Source organism: Salmo salar, chromosome ssa08 (assembly GCF_905237065.1).
Source record: "Salmo salar chromosome ssa08, Ssal_v3.1, whole genome shotgun sequence".
Lineage (NCBI taxonomy): Eukaryota > Metazoa > Chordata > Actinopteri > Salmoniformes > Salmonidae > Salmo > Salmo salar.
In genome coordinates, this window is record NC_059449.1 from 4348997 (window position 1) to 4371353 (window position 22357).

The window sequence follows — 22357 nt, forward strand, 5'->3', positions numbered from 1 at the left end:
TAGTATGATACTCTGTTACGTTTCGTATGGCATGTATTCATTTGTGGATGTCAATCACCCACTTCGTATGGTATGGATTACTATTTGTATTGTATGTTATGAAATTGCAAATCATACAATATGCCTACGAATTTGCCAAAGCATAATATGTTACGAATTTGATAAACATATGATATGTTATGAATTCCATCTAGGTGGCTAACATTAGCTAGCTGGGTAATGTTAGGTAGGCTAGCGGTTAGGGTTGGGGGTTAGGGTTAAGGTTAAGTTTAGGAGTTAGGTTAAAGGGTTAGAGGAGCTAAAAAGTAGTAGGTAGTTTAAAAGTTGCTAATTAGCTAAAATGCTAAAGTTGTCGGTGATGAGATTCGAAATCGCAACATTTGGGTTGTTAGACGTTCATGTTACATGCCCACCCATCCACCCCAGTTTAGTTTTTGCCTTAAGCAACCATCTCTGTTATGTAACCATACCAAACGTAACATATACTAATGTCGGTGTCCCGGATTTACATTTACTATGTTACGTCTAGTCTATGAGAAGAGGCTGTACAGATAGCTCAGTAGATACATACCAACTACCCCCTCTGCACCTCTCTAGCATACGAAACATGTTAGCCACATTTAAGTATGCTGTCACACATATCAATGATGTACAAGAATGGCACATTTCAGCAAGGATAATTGTACAAACAGCTAGCAACTCTGCTGCCCTATAAAAATTCTTGCTACATTAAGTTTGCTGACATAGCCTACAGATAAATGTTCACAATGGACATTACAGTAAGGATGACGCTATAAAGTGGGATACAAGCGTTACAAAACACAGGAGGCTAAGGAAACATGCTACAGTACACATGTGAATCACATTTAGGCAGACATATCAGGGTCAAGCTGAATGTACGCAGGTCATGCTAAAGGTCAGCAGCAGACACAAACACAACCCATTCACAGATCTCCCTTGGGAAAGAGGTCCTCTGACCTCAATGGGACTTCCTGGTTAAGGTTAAATAAATAAAAAATCAGGCCAAAAGGATGTTTTTCATCTAGGCTACTGTTAAGGTCACTCTACAAATGTAAAGGACCTGCACTGTATAAACTCTCCAAAATTCTACGTTGATGACATACTTAGGTAGAAGCCTAGTCTTTGAACACCCCCTGTTACTATGCATCATTTGTTGTATACATTGGATGCCATCTTTGTTTTTATTTCTAAAGATTATTCATGATGAAACAACAACTAGCCAATGTGAAATAACTAATACCCTATCAAAATGGTGAGGGATCGTAAAAGCAATACAGCGTCCAATGGTTTACAGATACGCTATATGCTCCTGTGCTCACTGTAGAGGAGATTCTGACCTACGGTGTATGCGTACACAGGGACATATTTAGAAGGCAAGGTCAACACACGTTCATTTGATTTCTTCATCCGGAGACGATTAGACAGTATGCCAAAGCATGGTCTCCAATCATCAGTCAATACACAGACCCATTGACAGTTCATTCCAATCGGTTTGATTTCACACGGGCGGCTGAGCAAAGTGTTTTATAACCATTGGACATACGAACAGACAAAGAAGACACATGGACGGTCAGTGCACACATATGAAGAGCCGGTACACAGATATTCGTCTTGGTATCTGTCTGTTTGTCTGTCTCCTCTCTGTTCTCGTTATGGCTAATGAAGGATGACAGTGAGCCTTGCTAACGGTGTTATTAATACTTGAGTCGAGGCAGGGATTAGAATGCTATGGGGTGGGGTAACCTCCTCCCACTGTGTGTGTGTGTCCAAGCACAGAAAAAACGAATACTCTATGGCAATGTCACTGCAAGGGCAGAGTGTGCCGAGGAAGGGGCATGGCAGAGATACGGCTGCTAATTGTGAAAATTGGGATGTGGTAGCCTGGATGTCAATCAGTTTGTGCTTTATCGAAGTGCTCCCCATGCTTTGTGATTGTCATGTTTGGTTTTCTATGATCGATTTCCCACCAGCACACATACACACTATGTTCTTCAAGTTTCAAGTTTTATTAGTTGTATGTACAGGAAACACATGGTACACACCATCCAACAAAATGCTTACTTACAGGTTCCTTCTTTACAATGGAACAACAATAAGAAGTAATAAAATATAAAAATACCAACATAAAGTGGCTCAGTAGCATAAGCATAATACAGAAATACACAATTTATTCTCCAATGTTTACACTTGGTTTGGGGAAGGGGTGATTGGGGGAAAAGTGTTTCAATTGTGCAGTATTTAGAAATCATAATAAGAGTCAGTTTGATGTGCGTGTAGCGTGAGTGTGCGTGCGTGTGTGTGTGAAAGAGTGCATGTGTGCTAGGGCGTGAAGAGTCAGTGCAGATGATCAGTCCAGTTCAAGTGTTCAGCAGTCTGATGGTTTGTAGATATAAACTGTCCCTGAGCCTGTTGGTATCAGACCTCATGTTCCGTTTGCACAATGGGAGTGAACAGCTCGTGGCTGCGGGCCTTCCTTAAGTACCGTTTTGAGTAGATATCCTGGATGGTCGGGAGCACATTTACATTTACATTACATTTAAGTCATTTAGCAGACGCTCTTATCCAGAGCGACTTACAAATTGGTGGATTCACCTTATGATATCCAGTGGAACAACCACTTTACAATAGTGCATCTAAATCTTTAGGGAGGGGGGGGGGGGTTAGAAGGATTACTTTATCCTATCCTAGGTATTCCTTAAAGAGGTGGGGTTTCAGGTGTCTCAGGAAGGTGGTGATTGACTCCGCTGTCCTGGCGTCGTGAGGGAGCACGGTCCCAGTGATGCACTGGGCCGTCTTCACCACCCGCTGGAGGGCCTTGCGGTCATGGACGGAGAAATTGTCATACCAGGCCGTGATGCAACCGGTCAGGATGCTCTCAATGGTGCAGCAGTAATATTTGGAGAGGTCCCGGGGTGGCATGCCGAATTTCTTCAGCCGCCTTAGGAAATAGAGACGCTATTGCGCCATCTTGACGAGTGGTAGTGTCGTTGGTCTTATGTCAAGTCCTTGGTGATGTGGACACCTGCTGACTCTCTCTACTGCAGTCCCGTTGACGTGGATCCGGTACCTGAAGTCAACAATCAGCTCCTTAATTTTACTGACGTTGAGGGAGAGGTTGTTTTCCTGGCACCACAATGCCAGTTCACTTACCTTCTCCCTATAGGCTGACTCGTCGTTGTTGGTTATCAGGTCTAGAACCGTGGTGTCGTCAGCAAACTTGATGATGGAGTTGGTTTCGTGCAAAGCCACACAGTTGTGGGTGAACAGGGAGTACAGCAGAGGGCTGATGACCCCTATTTTAAGAGTCAGTATGGAGTAGTGGTTGTTGCCAATCCTCTGATATAGAGTTGTCAGCTTACGGCGAAGGGGAGGGAATTGAGGTGTGAGAAATATGGTTGTTGTTCATTTTCAGTTGGTTTATGGATCTGTGTCCAGGTTGCATTGCATCAAAAGTATAAATCCACCCCAGCTTTTCTGTCAAACGTTCAAACGTTCGATTCTGGATCACAACTCACTGTGCAACTGATTTGGCATGTGAGAGAGGCAGGAGGTGACAGAGGTATAAAAAGGCGACAGTGTTACTGACCTGTCCAAAGAGAGTGTTGAGGTAGGACAGGTAGACGGCTGCTACAGAGCCCTGGCTGTGGCTCCTGCCACTCTTGGAGCTGTTGCTATTTTCTCCTGACTTGGGCTGGCGGAGCCCGGAGCGCCCAGGGGTCCCCTGTGCCGAGGGGGTGTTTGACGACGTGCTGTTTGGGGACGGAGAGATGGAGAATAGGGAAAAGGGTCTGACTTCATCCTTGTCAACATGACCATCTTTGCCACTGTGTCATCACCGTTATCTTTGAGGGTGGGTCTCACTTACCTCGCTCTGGGTGAGGGCGCGCCTCCCTTTTTTGTCCCTTTCTGAGACATGCTAAGGGAGAGAGAGAGAGAATTGTAACAACTGCTGATGTCAGGAGGGCTTTATGAATATACATTTGATTGATTTATTGAGAAGAGAAATAAATAAATAAATAAATAAATAAATAAATAAATAAATAAAGAAAGAAAGAAAGAAAGAAAGAAAGAAAGAAAGAAAGAAAAAAAAAGAAGAAAACAATATAATTCTTTAACCAGGGGTGAGGCCTTCGCCAGGGTTGTAATCAGAGCCCTGCACTCTTCAATATTTACATAAACGAATTGGCCACTATTCTAGAAAAATCCTCAGCCCTTGGTGTTAGTCTCCACAATTCAGAGGTTAAATGCCTGCTCTTCGCAGATGACCTGTGCCTGCTGTCACCTACAGCACAAGATCTACAGCAGAGCCTGGACCTGCTAGAGCAGTACTGACAGAACTGGCCCCTGGCAGTAAACTGTAAAAATACAAAAATAATGATTTTACAGAGAAGATCCATATCTCAGGGAATTAGACCAATGTTCTCAATTGGTACAACATGATGCAATGAATAAACTGAGAGAGAAAGCATGCAGGGCTGAATTCACAAACCTGTTCTACTAACACACTGAAGCCTCAGGACCAGAACATCCAATCAATCAGAATAAACCAAATTACAACACAGTCAAAACTAGTTTACTTACTGGGAAACACAAGCACAAAGAAAAATGAACTGCTATCTGGCCCTAAATCGACAGTACACCGTGGCAAACTATTTGACCATGGTTAGTGATCAAGACCTTAGAAAAACATTCACAAAGTACAGTCTCAATGAGCACAGCCTTGCCAGGAAAACCTGGCTCCCTGTAGAGGAAAGGCTGTGCAACCACTGCACCACAGCAGAACCTGAGACAGAGCTGCATTTCCTGACAAAATGTAAGCAATATAAAACAATTAGAGACTGTAATTTCCCCAAGTTTGAAACCCTTGGTTATTTTGACCCTTGATTATTGTTGTTACTGTTGTCCCATTGACAATATTGATTATTATTATTTTAATTATATTACTATTGTAAATCTCCAAAGTAAGCTTTGGCAATATGTACATTGTTACGTCATGCAAATGAAGCTAATTTAATTGAATTGAGAGAGGGGGAGAGAGAGAGAGAAGGAATAATAAGTATCCATGGGACCAAGGAGAAGAGAGAGAGACATACAGAAGAGAAAGAGAGAGAGTGAGGGAGGTAGAGAGAGAGCGTGAGTGGAAGACAGATAAACTTATGGCTGTACATTTGAGAGACAGATTAATGCACTGTGTTGTCAGAACATGAAAGACTGCCTCAGACACTGACACGTCAAACAGTACACTTCTACCATTTCAGATGCTCATAAATTTGCACCTAAGGCCCCCCGTTTGAACATACGTTGTACGAGTGCATGTGAAGTGCAGAGGCACACGCCAACAAGGCACCGTTAGTCTGCATTCTCCTCCCTAGGGACCACAGATCATTATGAGATGAGACTAGCAGAACAGGTAGGCCCTATAAATTACAATAAACAACCTACAGTGAGGGAAATAAGTATTTGATCCCTTGCCGATTTTGTACGTTTGCCCACTGACAAAGAAATGATCAGCCTATAATTTTAATGGTTAGTTTATTACAACAGTGAGAGACAGAATAACAACAAAAAAATCCAGAAAAACGCATGTCAAAAATGTTATAAATTGATTTGCATTTTAATGAGGGAAATAAGTATTTGACCCCTCTGCAAAACATGACTTAGTACTTGGTGGCAAAACCCTTGTTGGCAATCACAGATGTCAGACGTTTCTTGTAGTTGGCCACCAGGTTTGCACACATCTCAGGAGGGATTTTGTCCCACTCCTCTTTGCAGATCTTTTCCAAGTCATTAAGGTTTCGAGGCTGGCGTTAGGCAACTCGAACATTCAGCTCCCTCCACAGATTTTCTATGGGATTAAGGTCTGGAGACTGGCTAGGCCACTCCAGGACCTTAATGTGCTTCTTCTTGAGCCACTCCTTTGTTACCTTGGCCTTGTGTTTTGGGTCATTGTCATGCTAGAATACCCATCCACGACCCATTTTTAATGCCCTGGCTGAGGGAAGGAGGTTCTCACCCAAGATTTGACGGTACATGGCCCCGTCCATTGTCCCTTTGATGCGATGAAGTTGTCCTGTCCCCTTAGCAGAAAAACACCCCCAAAGCATAATGCTTCCACCTCCATGTTTGACGGTGGGGATGGTGTTCTTGGGGTAATAGGCAGCATTCCTCCTCCTCCAAACACGGCGAGTTGAGTTGATGCCAAAAAGAGCTTCATTTTGGTCTCATCTGACCACAACACTTTCACCCAGTTGTCCTCTGAATCATTCAGATGTTCACTGGCAAACTTCAGACGGGCATGTATATGTGCTTTCTTGAGCAGGGGGACCTTGCGGGCGCTGCAGGATTTCAGTCCTTCACGGCGTAGTGTGTTACCAATTGTTTTCTTGGTGACTATGGTCCCAGCCGCCTTGAGATCATTGACAAGATCCTCCCGTGTAGTTCTGGGCTGATTCCTCACCGTTCTCATGATCATTGCAACTCCACGAGGTGAGATCTTGCATGGAGCCCCAGGCCGAGGGAGATTGCCAGTTCTTTTGTGTTTCTTCCATTTGCGAATAATCGCACCCACTGTTGTCACCTTCTCACCAAGCTGCTTGGCGATGGTCTTGTAGCCCATTCCAGCCTTGTGTAGGTCTACAATCTTGTCCCTGACATCCTTGGAGAGCTCTTTGGTCTTGGCTATGGTGGTTAGTTTGGAATCTGATTGATTGCTTCTGTGGACAGGTGTCTTTTATACAGGTAACAAGCTGAGTTAAGGAGCACTTCCTTTAAGAGTGTGCTCCTAATCTCAGCTCTGGGAGCCAGAAATCTTTCTGATTGAGAGGGGGTCAAATACTTATTTCCCTCATTAAAATGCAAATCAATTTATAACATTTTTGACATGTGTTTTTCTGGATTTTTTTGTTGTTATTCTGTCTCTCACTGTTGAAATAAACTTACCATTAAAATTATAGACTGATCATTTCTTTGTCAGTGGGCAAACGTACAAAATCAGCAAGGGATCAAATACTTTTTTCCCTCACTGTAATGTGCCTCTCCGAGCAAACCAGAGCCCCGTTTTCACTTCGTCACCATTACAGGAAAGAGAAAGCGACACGCGAGCAGCACGCATGTGATGTGTACTGATTGCAATGCTCTGAGCATGCTGTCTCCCCAGAGAGGAAGAGGCAAAGCGAGAGGATTTACTCCGCCCCAAAATCTGTCCACGTGAGATAAGCCATTTTTGTATGGAGGTGTACGAGCAAGTACGTGAGGCTTATATGATGGAATAGAAGTTTCAAAATATTTAGTCTGTTACAAATGTATTGAGTAGATAACATCCCGACAACTTTGAGGAAAAATTACTTAATTGTGCCTGTTGTTTACACCCATATCTGCCCTCTCAATGGCTAGAATGGTACCATCTGATCTCGCCTGCCTTCAATCATTGAGGACATGTATTTCCATTGTTAGAGCAGTCACTCGGCTATCTTCATAATAGATCATCTTTGGTCTCCCTACTAACTCCTCGAGCTCTCTGGGTGTTTCAGCCATCTAGCCTATCTTAACAGTTGTTCCTCTCTCATAGTTGGTTCAGGGAATGACTGAAAACAACTGGAAATAAGAATGTGTGAGCAGTTGGCTGGTATTTGGTAGTTAGTGCCAAATAATATAATTGCTGTTCAAAATCACAGGAGGTTGGTGGCACCTTAATTGGGGAGGGCATGCTTGTGGTAATGGCTGGAGCGGAATCAGTGGAATGGTATCAAATACGTCAAATACATACTGTAGTTTGATACCATTCCATTCGCTCCGTTCCAGCCGTTATTATGAGCCGTCCTCCCCTCACCAGCCTCCACTTTACAAAATGGATTCTAAGATAATGAGTTGCTTGCGCACACATACAGCTAAATTGCTACAATTCCCATGGTGGTGCATTCATAGTTAACAATAGGCCTAACTATTGTTTGCCTCAAGACCAGCTTTTCTCTTGAATGCGCAAAATATCAGGGTAAACAAACAAACACACGCATGCACGTTCGTACACGCGCGCACACACATACAGACACCCTTCTACATGAGCCATTAGAGACAGCATGAGCTGCTCCCTAAGTGGCCAATCGCTGTCAATCACCAAGCCGGTATGAGCAATTTCAGATCCTAATCCCGCTAATTGAAATAATGAAACGGTGGACTGGGGGGGGAGTTAAAGCAGAGGTAATGCAGATGATATCATAGACTGGCTGTGATCCAGAACCGGTTAGCTGGGGGCCTCATCCTTTTGTCTTTTTTTTTCTCTTCAGTGTTTTTCCCTATGTTTTTTTTGGGTCATTCCTCCTGCTTCCCCTGCTGTTCATCTGCAGTCGAATGCAGATCAATGCCCAGATGGCTCAGCTACTCTCTTCTCGTCCAATGTCTTAAAACAACCCGCGGTACAATAGGCCTGGCTGCCTCCTCCTCTCCCTATCGATCTCCACCACTGATTTTGTGTCACGACTCAGAAATCAGACTCCCCTTTGTTACCTTTTTGGGAAGGGGGAGAGGAGGAGAGGGAGATGGGTAGATTTTCCTGTCCGCCGGCTGCCCTGTCATCCTCCTATCAATGGTTCCATCTTGGCATTTCCCACCGTTCACTGCCATCTCGCGTCCCTACACCATCAATCTCCTGTGTGGTTGTCATTTCAGTGCCTTCTGTCCTGGTATCAGTCTGGCATCTTGTCTGTCTGTCGGTTCCTGTTTGTTACCACCAGTAATGGTTGACAGACTGTTGTTTTCCCATTCAGACTGTACACTTCGAACTGCCCAAGCTCTCTGGATAAAATGCAAAGAGGGCTACACGACATTAAGCCCTATTGACGAAAGGATAAATGTATCGATTGATTAGCCGATCGATTGAAGTAAACAAATACAAGCACAATTTGGCCAATGGTCAACAGCCCTTGACCTCGTCCCCATCCTCTATCCTCCTTACCTTCAATATGCAGCTAGGAATGGAGAGAGAGTTTCAAACTTTTTCTGACAAGTCCAGTTGTTACCGTTTGGCACGGACGTGTTGACTGATATAAATTAGGACTATAACTCCCCTCCTGTTCCTCTACCTTCCGCCTCCTCTGCCTCACCGGATTATACAATAAGAAGGGTGATTATCTCGCTAAATACGTCTGGATTCGACTTTGAGATGCTTGACCGAGTCACTGTTTTGAAATTACATTGTAGGGTAGTCATGTACAGGTTGTGGGCAAACAATGAAAACTTCCAGTGTATCTTCCGGGGAACCCTTTCTTTGAGTCACTGGTTCACAAGGCTACATGTGTTAATGTAGACCTTTGATGGGCTTAAGCACTGAGCTTGTCCTTTTCTTAACACTCAGGTTACAATCATTGCAATTACCTGATTATTGTGGATGACTGTATTGCTCCTCCAAACTCATCTACCCTTGCAGCTCTACATTCACCGAAGTGTCACAGTTCCAACTTTTGTATTCCTTGCTACACTGTCCGAAACTTAGTTGTCCTTGCTTCGTCACTTGCTACAACTTTGTTTCCCTCATATTGTTTGAGGATACAATATGTCTTAAAAGAGCTTCCCAAATGGTGGTCTGTGGACCAGTGTTGGTCCTTGAGGTGCTACCTAGGCATCAGTGAGAAGGTGTTAAATGCATTTCTGGAAAATTGTAATACAGTAGGCTGGATGCATGGGAATCTAGGCTACCGCGCAACCGACTAAACTGTGCCACGGTGCAGAAAGGTATACATGATGTCAGTGCAAGTTTCAGTTCATATAAGTCCTCGCTCAAATGACCTTCATCAACGTAGTACAATGTGAGATAGATAAGTATGCAGAACGTCAGACTTTTCTTCTTCTGGAAAATTGCACTAGCCTACTGGTGGGCTGCCAAAATGTTCATTCGTCTTACCGTGCAGTCAGCGAGGGGAAACATTTTGGAACCACCTCTCTATCCTTCCTTTTCTACCGCACTGTCGTCCTATACCGCCCTTTCTTGCCAAGCACTGGCGCAGTAAGGAAGCTGTTTCCCAATGCTATTCGAACCTCGCCACGCTCAAATATGCTTAGTCCGGCCAACCAAAGCCCTTATTTAGCATTGTGCCTTCTGAAGAGCGAGAAAACACCCTCCTTTCCACCTGAAAAAGAAATGGGGGTCGCAATAATGTTGTCACATTACACGCACCAGTCAGCTCCCGGTGGACTGTGGACCTTGGCAATGAAATGTTTACTAAAGTGGAAATCCACTATTTTAGCTCGCTGCCTCACTCTTGCCTCAAGGCTGCGGTGCAAAGACAAGCCAAGCCCAGTTCTTGTTGGTTTTTCGTGAGGTTATTGTGCCTCATATAATGTTTGAGTGCTTTTCAAGCGGAAATATGGATTATTTTGGTGGGAGACATGTCTTCGCAAATAAGAAGACACAGCCGAAACTGATGTTGTGTGTAAGGGTGTTTTGTAGTTACAGATGTGTGTTTGTGTCTATGAGATGCTTTGCCTTCGGGGAGTGTGTTGGGCAGAGATGAGAGGTGGGTTGAGCATAATGAAGCGTCCTGTTATTGGTGACTGATAATGCCATATTGAGAGCTAATTACCTGCAACATTGCCTCATTAACCACAACAAGACGGCACCGCCCTCGGGCACTGGCCACAACACCCAGGCAGATCACACTGTCTCTTCATCTCCCCTCTCTTCCTTCCCTCTCTTCTTCCTGCTCTCATCCCTCCATCTTTTTTAGATGGCCTTGCCTTCATTTCCTTTCCTCTAGCACTCCTTCCTGTCTTTCTCACGGATCGATTTTTGTTGACGCTTGAACTTCTTAGTTATAAACCTTTGAAAGTAATCTTTTGTTGTTTTGTCCCAGCTTTCCCTTCTTGGTACCTCCTTCTCGCAATCTCTCTATTTCCTCCTTCATCTTAATCTCTATCCCTCTCTTCTTCTATTTTTGTCTCCATATCAATCCGTCTGTCTGTCTCTTAGTTTCTAATATAGCTTCCTCTCCTACCATCTCCCTCTTTCTCCATGTCTCCATTTTCGTCTTTCCACAGTCACCTTCACACTGTATTCTGGAGCAGTTGGCCTCTCTTCCCTCCATCCCTCTCTTCCCTCTTTCCTGCACATTTCCACTGCCCTGCCTCTGGGCCACGCTTCTCCCCTGCGCTCCACTCGCTTATTTATGGGAATATGCTGATGGGGCTAACCCAGGTATAGAAAAAAATACCCCTGAGTAAAAGGAAGTGAGGGAGGGAGAGAACAGAAGAGTGAGCATGTGGGAAGCGAAAGATGGGGTGGAACAGAAGAGCGAAAGAGAGCGTACTATTAATCATTGACCTGTCATTTATCCTAAAAAGCAAGTAACCATTCATCATGGACAGTGAAAAAAAACAACAAAAAAAGGATTGAGGGAGAAAGAGCGAAAGCGAGAGAGGAAAAGTGTAAAAGTGTGTCAGAACGTAATTGCAAAAAGAAGTGGCTGAGTTAGTGCTCAGTTTGACTTTGAGGTCGGGCACCGCATGCAGCCCAGCTCGTGATCATCCCCAGCATGAGACTAATTTAATCCCAAGAGAGATGAGGGTTTTGAGGCGAACCCCAAACCCCAAGCCTCCCTTACTACGTAGGCCAGCTGCATCACTCAAAATGTAATGCTAATCTTATCCCTCCATAATACAACGTGGAACAGTAACGATAAACATGGAAGGGTAATGACAATGCCAAGGACTACCACAAGGATCCTTATCAAGGCTAAAGCTCCAGCAAACGAGAACAGTCACAAAAGTGAGAAAAAAAATGGATAATAATAATTTATCCTCGGGGGGAATGCGTCTGTCAATATGTCATGAGCTATTTTATTCCACAGTTTTTCTACACCGCTGACTTTGCTGTCACAAAGTGTAACAGAAGCAGAAAAATTGCATGATGACAGAGAAAGAGAGAAAAAAAGTGACGTGTCTGGCCGTCTCTCTGCGTGTTCTTCTGCTAGTTGGAGTTGAGGACAATTCAACGGTAGGTTAATGGTATCTGTCTCTGTCAGAGGAGGTGTGTGGAGAGGGGGTGGAGGGAGCGAGAGACCGAGGGAAAGAGAGAGAAAAGATAAGTGCCCAAGGGACTCAGTGAGTGGACACTGAGCACATCGACTGAACGCCACCACTCGCAATGATCCCTCCCTTAGGCTGAGCAGCAAAGTAGAATACAACACAGCAACGGGAAGATTACCTCAGACGCTGAGGTCCAACATATGAGTAGACCTGCCATGAGATTCTCAGTGGTTGTAAACACAAACAATATAGCAACATTTCACACCTGTGTAAAATAAAAATGTGGGTTTATAATCAAGTATCATAGCAGTAGGCCTAATCTATGTCATGTATATTCTCATATTTCAAAAGTATTGAACAATTGTTACATAGCACCTTCCAATGCAGAGAAAAACAATAGGCTAGAGCAAAACTCTGAATTCAACAAAGCACCACTTCGATGCTGTTAGCAAACCCCTGGGAGACGAAACCAATGTGCGATATTCACAATCCACAGAAAAATTCCACCAAACACTGTATGACATCACCGGTCTGGCCTTGTATTTCTCACTGGAACAGGAAAAAGTGTATATTCTGACCGAGATAAGACAAAGTATATTTGCGAAGGGCGAGTCAAAGGACATGCGGTGCGACTCGCTCTATCCCAATTGCGAGATTTATGCGATTTCCCTCCCTCTGAGTCAAACAGGGAAATATTTGATTTCGACACTATGTAAAATGTAAACAGAGGCGGACTTTATCTATGCTAATATGGTGCTGAGAGGCTGGGGAAGTTCTGTGCTGTATTTCCTAATAGAGGGGCCGCTGCCTCTTTGTATTGAGGTAATGGGAGAAGATAATCTCAACATGCAGTGGGACTGAGAATTTGTTCCTGCAAATTGCTCTCTTGCTCTCTCTCTCTCTCTCTCTCTCTCTCTCTCTCTCTCTCTCTCTCTCTCTCTCTCTCCCCTCTCTCTCTTTCTTAATTCAGTGGGGCATGGGAAACGTGTTACATTGCCAAAGCAAGGGAAAAAACAAAACAACAACGGAAAAAAAAACACTTGGTCTCGCTCTCTCTCTCTTGGTTTCTTTCTCTCATTGTCTTTTTTCTCCTTTCACTCCCCCCTCCTTCTCTCATCTTATTTCTGTCTGTATGTCTTTCTCTCTGTCTATCTTTTGCAATATTTCCTCTCTCACTCTCTCTCTCTCTCTTCCTCTCTCTCTCCCTCTCGCTCTCCCTCTCTCTCTCATTGTTTTTCTCTGCTCGTTGAATTGTAATAGGCCCGTACACCATTCTCTCCTGTTTCAGATGACTTACTCCCTGAAAATCCAGTTGATTACCTGCACTACAGTTTTTCTCAATTGCTAAAACACAATTGCTGAAACCTTGCTCCATTTCCTGAAAACATTAAACACAAAACCACATCTTCAAGCACTATTTACATAACCTCTGACTCCTCTCGCAAAATGAAACATTCGCCTCAAAACAGTTTTACCTGTGTTCAAAATCAAACACTGCTCTCAACTCATAAACAAAGTGATCAAAATGATATACACTCTCAAGCAGTCAGTGAACAATACACCGAAAAATAGAAAACACGTTGTTCAAAACATACAATTCTCAGGGAGAAGTACATTTTTAATCTAAAAAAATATTCATATTTTTCCGTCATTGTCTTTTGATGAAGGAAAACATGTTCTATCATAGTAGCTCAAAATTGATCAGAAATTACTACTCTGCTTTGCTCTTTGCAATTTTGTTTTTTGTTCTTCCTCCTCCTTGTACCCCTATTTTTACAGTACTGTACCCTGCATCTCACAAACTTGTCCTTTGTCTCTGTGATACTGTAACTCTTGTTCTTTGTTGATATGAACCTGCAACCAGTCAAAATCTATTGAGCAGTCAGTACTCTTAATAAATGTAAAGCACAATGTTCAGGGCCATACAATTTGTCCATTGTACAGTATACAGCCTACAATGCACTGTACTACAGTATACAATACTAAAAGGGACACAAATCAAAGGAGTAAACATGTGATCAATGTGCTTCTTCTTGTCTTTGGGCTGGGTCAGGCCAGAGCACTTCGTCAACATCACAAGCAATATTGTCCCTCCTGAGGCAACGGGGGAAGAAGCCTCTTGTGTGCCGTATCCAGCCCTGACACGATTCCTCACCTATATCACCACAGGTTAAATCCATGGCTTGCAGCAGATTTTCTCTGATGTAGGGTTGTCTATCATACACTTTCCATCTCCAAGAGGAGAAAAACTCCTCAATCGGATTCAGGAAAGGTGAGTATGGAGGGAGGTACAAGTTCATAAACTGCCGTTTGATGTTAAACCATTCCCTTACCTGAGCAGCTCGGTGGAAACTGACATTGTCCCACACTATCACATAGGTGGGAATGGGATTCTCATTTAGCTCTTGACCCTACTGCTCTTGAACCTGCTGCTCAAATAAAATATCTCTTAGATTGGCAATAAATGTTAGAAGGTGCTGGGTGTTATATGGCCCGAGTGTAACATGGTGATGTAGAACACCATGGTTGCTGATTGCAGCACAGATTGTGACATTGCCACCTCGTTGACCAGGGACTTCAACAATGGCCCGCTGTCCAATCATGTTTCGGCCTCTCCTTCTCCTCTTTGTTAGATTGAAGCCTGCTTCATCGACAAAGATGAACTCATGGGGTCTGTCCAAGGATTCCAAGTCAAATATTGTCTGTATAGAAATACAATATACCATATGTAGGATTTTGTAAGTCGTACAGAGACAGTGCTATACTGTAGTGTACAATTAGGCCTACTGTATGCACTTCTGATTCACATACATTGTATGTACTGAAGAGTAATGCCATTCACATAGTATGTGTTAGTACTGTAGACAATCTGGATTACAGTAAATGTTTCTGAATGTACACTTACTTGCACATACTGAGCTCGCAGTTCTTTCACCCTTGGTGAGTTGCACTCAAAAGGTACTCTGCATACTTGTTTCATTCGCATCCTGTTACGATGGAGGACACGGTCAATTGTGGAAATGCTCACACTGTCGATTCCCTGGAAGTGTGTGTTGTCTTGTATCACTCGTTCTTGTATTTCTCTGAGTCGTATTGCATTATCTTGAAGGACCATGCCAACTATAACGGCCTCTTGCTCCCGAGTGAATAATATAGCTGTCCTTCAGGCATATGGCAGCCTTGCAATTCTACAAAAAGTAGTTGTGCAGTTACAAAACATATTCATGCAGTACAATACATACAGTGATTACAGTTTTTCTCAATTGTTTACACACAAATACTGGTACTTGAGACACAATGACCACAACATGTAACTCATGCACCAACCCCCTGAACCAATTCTGCTAAACTACAAGGACAATTCCTGCTTTACACTCAAATTGCAGTTCTAAAACACACTTTTTTCAAAACACTGCACACAATTCTTTGCATTTGGCACAATTTTCATGCAGAAAATCTCTTGTTTTCACAATGAACACACTGCCATTCATATATGCACACTGACTCATCACATTGGCAAACACCCGTCACACAGTTTTACATTTAGCAATCAGAGCTTTAGAATAAAAGGGCAACAGGTGAGCTCTTCTGTTTTTGAGCAATGTATGCCAACATTGGAAACAGAGGCAGAGCCAGAGGAGTGAGAGTAAGAGGAGGAGGACGGGGAGGACAAGGACGAGGACGAGGACGAGGAAGGCCAAGGACCGTAATCTCTGATGAGATCCGAGCCACTTTGGTTTATCATGTGGTCAACCATGGTCTAACAATGAGGGAGGCTGGGCAAAGAGTACAGCCAAATTTGAGCAGGTACACTGTAGCATCCATCATCCGGACATTCCGAAATTAGAATAGGTAAGAAATCTACTCTCACTAGAAAATTGCAGTACTGCATATCAATACAGTACTCAATGAGTACAGTAGTACAGTATTGCCTGTGGACTGTTCTGTAGGACTGTAAAAATAAAGTATGTTTCAAGTATTTGGGAAATGTATTCCTACTTTGTATTTACAGTATTTTACTATTTGTTTGGCAGAACTGAAAGATTACCAACACAAGGTGGTCGGGAACGTGTTCTGTCTCCTGAACAGGAAACTGAAATCATGAACATGGTCCTAGAAAATAACGCCATAACATTACGGCAAATACAAAGAAAAATAATAGAAAACAATGAGATATTTCAAAATATTGATAGGGTAAGCTTATCAACACTGGACCATGTCTTGCGCAGAAATAATCTCAGGATGAAGCAGGTCTACAGGGTGCCATTTGAAAGCAATTCAGAAAGTTAAAGAATTGCGATATAACTATGTGCAAATGAGTCCTGTATAATCCCACAATTGATGCATACTCTCAACACTGTATAAATGATACATATTTCAGTATTGTAATCATAATGATTGTGCTTCACAATAGTGACCACTCCATGTCTATTTCTGATATTGTCATGTGGGTTTCAGGGAGTCCTTGAGCTAGAGGTGGCTGCAGTGAAGCACCAGTTCATCTTCATTGATGAGGTTGGATTCAACCTCACATAAAGACGAAAGAGGGGAAGGAATATCATCGGCCAGCGTGCCATTGTTCAAGTCCCTGGCCAGCGCGGAGGGAACATCACAATGTGTCCAGCGATTACCCACCACGGCGTCATCCATCACCATGCTACCCTTGGCACCTACAACACCGCCCATCTGATCACATTCCTGGACACCCTACACAACACACTCATTCCACCAGATCAGGTAGATGGCCCAGAGCAGCTCAGGTACGTTGTCATTTGGGACAAGGTAAGTTTCCACAGGGCTGCTCTGGTTCGTAACTGGTTCACTGCCCACGCTTTGTAGTTGTTTATCTCCCTCCATATTCTCCATTCCTCAATCTTATTGAGGAATTTTTTTCTGCCTGGAGATGGAAAGTGTATGACCGAACTCCACAAACCTCTTCTCCAAGCTATGGAAGACGCATGTGGAGATATAGCAGCTGATGCTTTTCATGGCTGGAATCGCCATGCTAGGCGATATTTCCCCTGCTGCTTGGCCAGGGAAAACATTGCTTGTGATGTGGATGAGGTGCTGTGGCCAGACCGCAACAGAAGAGAGGATGCAGCATAGTTTTTTAACGTTTTTTTTTACTGTAACTGTATACATTAAATTCTTCTGTTTTGTATGTAGACCACTGTATGTGCAACTTTGTGTTGGTTGGGAATGGGATGTACACTGTGTACATTTTTTTTGTGGGAAAAATAAAATATATTTGTTACCGTGTATTTGTGTGTTCTGAGTATAAAAACAATATTCTCAAATATTTTACAACACACTTATGTATGTACTGTCTGTAGTAATGGCAACACTGAACCAGAAAAGGCCTAAGTCATTATGATGAATGGAGAAGAAGTGTTTTCCATTCATCTTAGTGTTTTACATTGAGCACATCAGTGTTCAACTGGTTCTTATAAATGTCTATTCATATGATGGTTTGTGTGTGTCATTTGAAAACAAAATACCATTTTGATAAGAAATAACATTGTTTTGAATGTAAGGTTTCATTTTGCTGGAGAATTGAGGGGTTTTGCCCATTGTGTGTATGTTTTTTGATTTGTGTGTAGAGTTCTGAGAATATGAGGCATGCTTTCAGAAAATGTGTGTAAACAATCGAGAAAAACTGTAACTTTACAAATGTCGATTGAAACAGCTGCATATAGTGCAGTACAGTAAATTTGCAATTACAAAAATACAGTAGTATACTGTACCTGTTCTCTTCTCTGAATGTCCTCACTATGGTGGACACAGAAAATCGGCTCAAATTGGGTTGCACTCTAAGTCCTGCTTCCCTCATTGTCAGTCCATGGACAAGAACATGGTCTATAACTGTTGCTCGAATTTCATCAGATATTTCCACTCTTTGTCTTCCTCTTCGTCCTCCTCTTCCTCTTTCTTGCCCTCCTCCTCTTCCTCCTCGTCGCCCACCTCGCATACGCACTCGTCCTCGTCCTCTCACATTTTTTCTTCGATCCATTCTCAGACTTTCTTCTTCCCACCTTCAACAACCTGTTTGCTCTCTGAACTGGCTTATATTGGTTGTGTCGCATCATTTGAAACAGGTTAAATCAATTTTGAGTGGTTGTGTTCAATCAATGATATGAGTTCTCTATTTGTATTTGATTGTTGCCACTTGTGTTTACCAATATGGATGACGTGCATTAGAGTGTTTTGAGAATGAGAATGTGTTTAGAGTTTTGCTGAAAAGTCTACGTGAGATCTGCAAATTGTGTTTTACCATGTGAAATGGTTTAAGGTATTGACAGCAGACTGCATAATTAGCTAAATGAGTCCGGGCAACTGAGAACTTTGTTCAGCCAATGGGTTTTAGTGTTTTAGCAATTGAGAAAAACTGTAATATCCTCATGAACCGCACCAGACCACTGTCTAAAATATCAACCTGGTACCTCATGTTTACCCTGCGGGAGCGATCGATACCCAGTGCCAGTCATTCTCCAGAGTTCATTCCTCAAGCACCATTGATTACATTTGATCCATTGCACTGACCATAGGGAGAGAGACAAATCTATGTGGTCCGTGTAGGTCTTTGTCAAATGGAGGCTGGCGTCAATCCAGACTGGACCCAACTCTCCTCTTCTTTTAAATTCTTACCCACAGTCACCCACGGCACCGTTCGACTGTGGATCTTTGGAGCCAAAATGGCAGTTGTGTCATTGTTGAATTAGGGGGCTTCATCTAGTGTCCTCCTGAAATTGCCATAAGCTTTCTTAGTTAATGGACTGTATCTATTGAATGGCTAGCGATTTGAGCCTAGCTGCTACTAGTGGGAGTGCTACAGCCCTGGAGGTCATTCCACAGACTCCAGCATTAAGGCTTGCATAGTATTATAATGAATATCCCTCATTCTCTACCTCTCCTGCCCCTTGTGCATTTACGAAAAATTGACTGCTTTAAGATATGGGATGTAATCTCTCTCTTGCTAATACTGGCACCATTCCAATGCTTTTAAAACCACACGGGGAGTATGGAAGTGAACACTTCAGGGAGAAATAGCCTATAGAGAATCGGATCTCAAGACTGATATCTACTGTAAGTGTCAGAAAGTGTGTATCTGGGGGTATCTGGGGCAGGAGTACCGAGGGTCTCTCAAGCAGCTTTTTTTCAAGGTTAATGGTTTGGGTAACTGGTGGGGGTTGCCAACCCTCCCGGTTTGGTGTCTCCTGGAATCCCCATCCATCTCGCTTTCTCTAATCCAACTACCTCATCCCCATACTGTTATACATTTTTTTGCTCCTTTGCACCCCAGTATCTCTACTTGCACATTCCTCTTCTGCACATCTATCACTCCAGTGTTAATGCTAAATTGTAATTATTTCGCCACTATGGCCTATTTATTGTCTTACCTCCCTTATCTTACCTCATTTGCACACATTGTATATAGACTTTTTTTCTCTATTGTATTATTGACTGTATGTTTGTTTATTCCATGTGTAACTCTGTGTTGTTGTTTGTGTCACACTGCTTTGCTTTATCTTGGCCAGGTCGCAGTTGTAAATGAGAACTTGTTCTCAACTGGCCTACCTGGTTAAATAAATGTGAAATACATTTTTTTTTTTTAATTGCATACCCCCTAAAAGCTGTTGGTCAGTGGGGTTGCATTTTACCTGCAACACTGCCAACCTCTCATGGAATCCCCAAGCTATTCCGGGGGATTTTCATAAAGCCCCAAATGAAATTCTTAACTGAAATGTAATCAGTGTGTTCCGTACATCTAGTCCTGTCTGTGTCCACCTCACCCTCAGGTCAAAAGGACAAACTCCACGGATCATAAAACACCACACATCACTCTACCTCAAACCCCTCTCTCTCTCTCTCTCTCTCTCTCTCTCTCTCTCTCTCTCTCTCTCTCTCTCTCTCTCTCTCTCTCTCTCTCTCTCTCTCTCCCTCTCCCTCTCTTTCTCTCTCTCTCCCTCCCTCCCACCCATGACATAAAACATTAATAACAGCGAGCTCCATGACTCTGCCGCCTTTCACCCATGACCCGAGACGTGTCGAGAGTGCATACAGCTCAGAGTGTACATCTCCCGGCTGGCAGTCATGTGAAGAGGGTCGAGACTCGAAGCAGACTCGGAGCGGTGTGCGGTCGTAGAAAAAGATAACATTCTCTGGTGACGCCCAGCACTCTGACAGCAGGAGCCCAAGGCGGCGAGGCAGTCGTCTGCCCACCAGGCTGTGTGAACGCAGTCTGTCATATATAAACTCCAGTGACGGGTGGCTCTAGTTGTGAAATTATATAGCACGCCGAGATAACATGAGCCTGTCGTCTTGTCTCGCTACTAGAGCACCAGCAGGGCTCGGGCATTGTGATTGGATGAAAATGTTATGGTCATGGCTTGATGTTCGAGTCCTATTTCCAACTGCTAAGAAACAGCGTTAGAAGAATGGGGACTATACTATGGTATTAGCCTCGTAGAATCCAACCCCATTGGTAACCTGGTATCAAATGATACGCGATATAACAGTGCTTCTTTCAATGAATCCCAACCAAACAAGAATATCAATTAATAGCTATGCCTAATAACCACGTAATGAACATGTTGTGAAGTGATTTTAAAGTAGATACCCGAGTAAATAGTCCACCGAAAAAAAATCTGTATAAAGCGTAACCAAATAATGCACGTAACCAATCTTCTCTCTCAATTTGACCATGCATTCCTTTGATTGGCTAACCATGTTTTTCTCATCACATGAAACACGAAAAGGGAGACATTTATCTATCTAGACAAATAAATGTGTCTCCTGGTGTTATATAATCCGGGCACTACTTCATTATTGTTCATACCGTTCTCCCTTTATCCAGCCTGTCATGTGAAAGTATCAAAGAGCATTTTCTATTATCTGTCATATAGAAAGTGTTTTTGCCCTTGTACTGCTGTTGCTCCTTCTTAGTTATTTCTTTTCTTACCCACGTACTGTAGATGACTCAGATCATTTGAAGTGTATTCTCCTTATGACTTCTTTATGCCTCTCAATTTCTCCTTCTCTTTCTTATTCTCTTTCAATTTCCCTGTAGCTCATTCTCCCCCTCATCTCTCTCTCTCTCTCTCTTGCTCTCAACTTTTGAAGTATCCCTGATACCGATTCGTCCAAATTCATTGACTGTATGGAGCATTAAGAGATTCATGGAACACAGATAATGGTGGATAGAACAAGGATGCCATCATTGCAAAGAAGCTGATCCAACAAAATGGGTAGTCGTCAAATCGTCATGATTTATGTGTTCTAACAGGCCCACAATGTGGCTACAAAAAATCAGATTTGGATGTATTTGGCTGTTTTCACTACATAATATTTAGAAGTTGCCCATTCGGGTTTAGAAAACATTTCTGCTAAATGCTAACTCCTGTTTGCATAAGTAGGGGCATAGCTGTCCATGTACTGTAGAAATTGTTGGTGGTAGTCGAAGTAGTTTTTAAGTGTAATGCAGATGATTGGTGATGATGACATGAACATGTATTGGGGTTGACATCCATACAGCATTATCCTCAGATTTCTACCCCAACATAGTGTGAAATACACATATAAACAGTAGCCTAAATGTAGGCTAATTGTGATGGCCAGCAATGGGGGGATTCTGGCTCTATCCACCAGGGGGGCGTTTCCATTGTTTTGGATGAACTCTTACCTTATTTATTGGTTGAAATTTTCTATCAGAATGTGCCAGCAAAGAGCAGTGGAATTTATTTCTCTCTCTCTCTCTCTCTCTCTCTCTCTCTCTCTCTCTCTCTCTCTCTCTAAGGGATATGATTAACTGTTGAAGCGTCCCTGACGCTCGTCAATCCCAATTCATTGCCTGTATGGATGGCTGCGATGGGTTGAAACGTGTCAGGTAGCCTCGAGGTTAGAGTGTTGGGCCAGCAACTTAAAAGGCAGCTGGTGCAAATACTGGAGCCCGACAAGGTGAAAAATCTGTCGATGTGCCCTTAAGCAAGGCACTTCACCCTAATTGCTCCAGAGGCGCTGTATGATGGTGACCCTGGCCTGACCCCACTCCCTGCTGGTGTCTCAGGGGGAGTTGGGGATATGCAGGAAACATACGCCCAGGACAAATATAAACACCCGCCTAATAATAATAATAATAATAATAATTATTATTATTATTACTATTATTATATTGAAACGTGTCAGCAAAGGGCAATGAAATTTCCATCTCTCGCTCTCCCCTCTCTCTCTCTCTCTCTCTCTCTCCCTTTGCCCCTCTTTCCCCCGCTCCCTCTCTCTGTTTAGTTAAACCCCCTCACTGCGGAGCCACTGAGTGACAGTACGA

The 22357-nt window shown here is 43.1% G+C and overlaps 1 protein-coding gene across 3 annotated transcripts in view; it reads right to left on the bottom strand.

Moving 5' to 3' along the window:
* Positions 1-10157, bottom strand: part of LOC106609965 (calcium-binding protein 2) — a 30763-nt gene extending 20606 nt beyond the window's left edge. For 2 of the 3 annotated variants that reach the window (XM_045722660.1, XM_045722661.1), the window contains exons 1-3: positions 9917-10157; positions 3887-3937; positions 3608-3770 (exon numbers count right to left, since the gene is read on the bottom strand). In XM_045722660.1, the coding sequence (XP_045578616.1) occupies positions 3608-3770; positions 3887-3936 (213 nt within the window). In that variant the 5' untranslated portion in view covers position 3937; positions 9917-10157. Of the gene's footprint in view, positions 1-3607; positions 3771-3886; positions 3938-8971; positions 9075-9916 lie in introns of those variants that run through there. The other variant, XM_014209039.2, reaches the window with a different exon arrangement.
* Positions 10158-22357: the final 12200 nt, after the last annotated feature.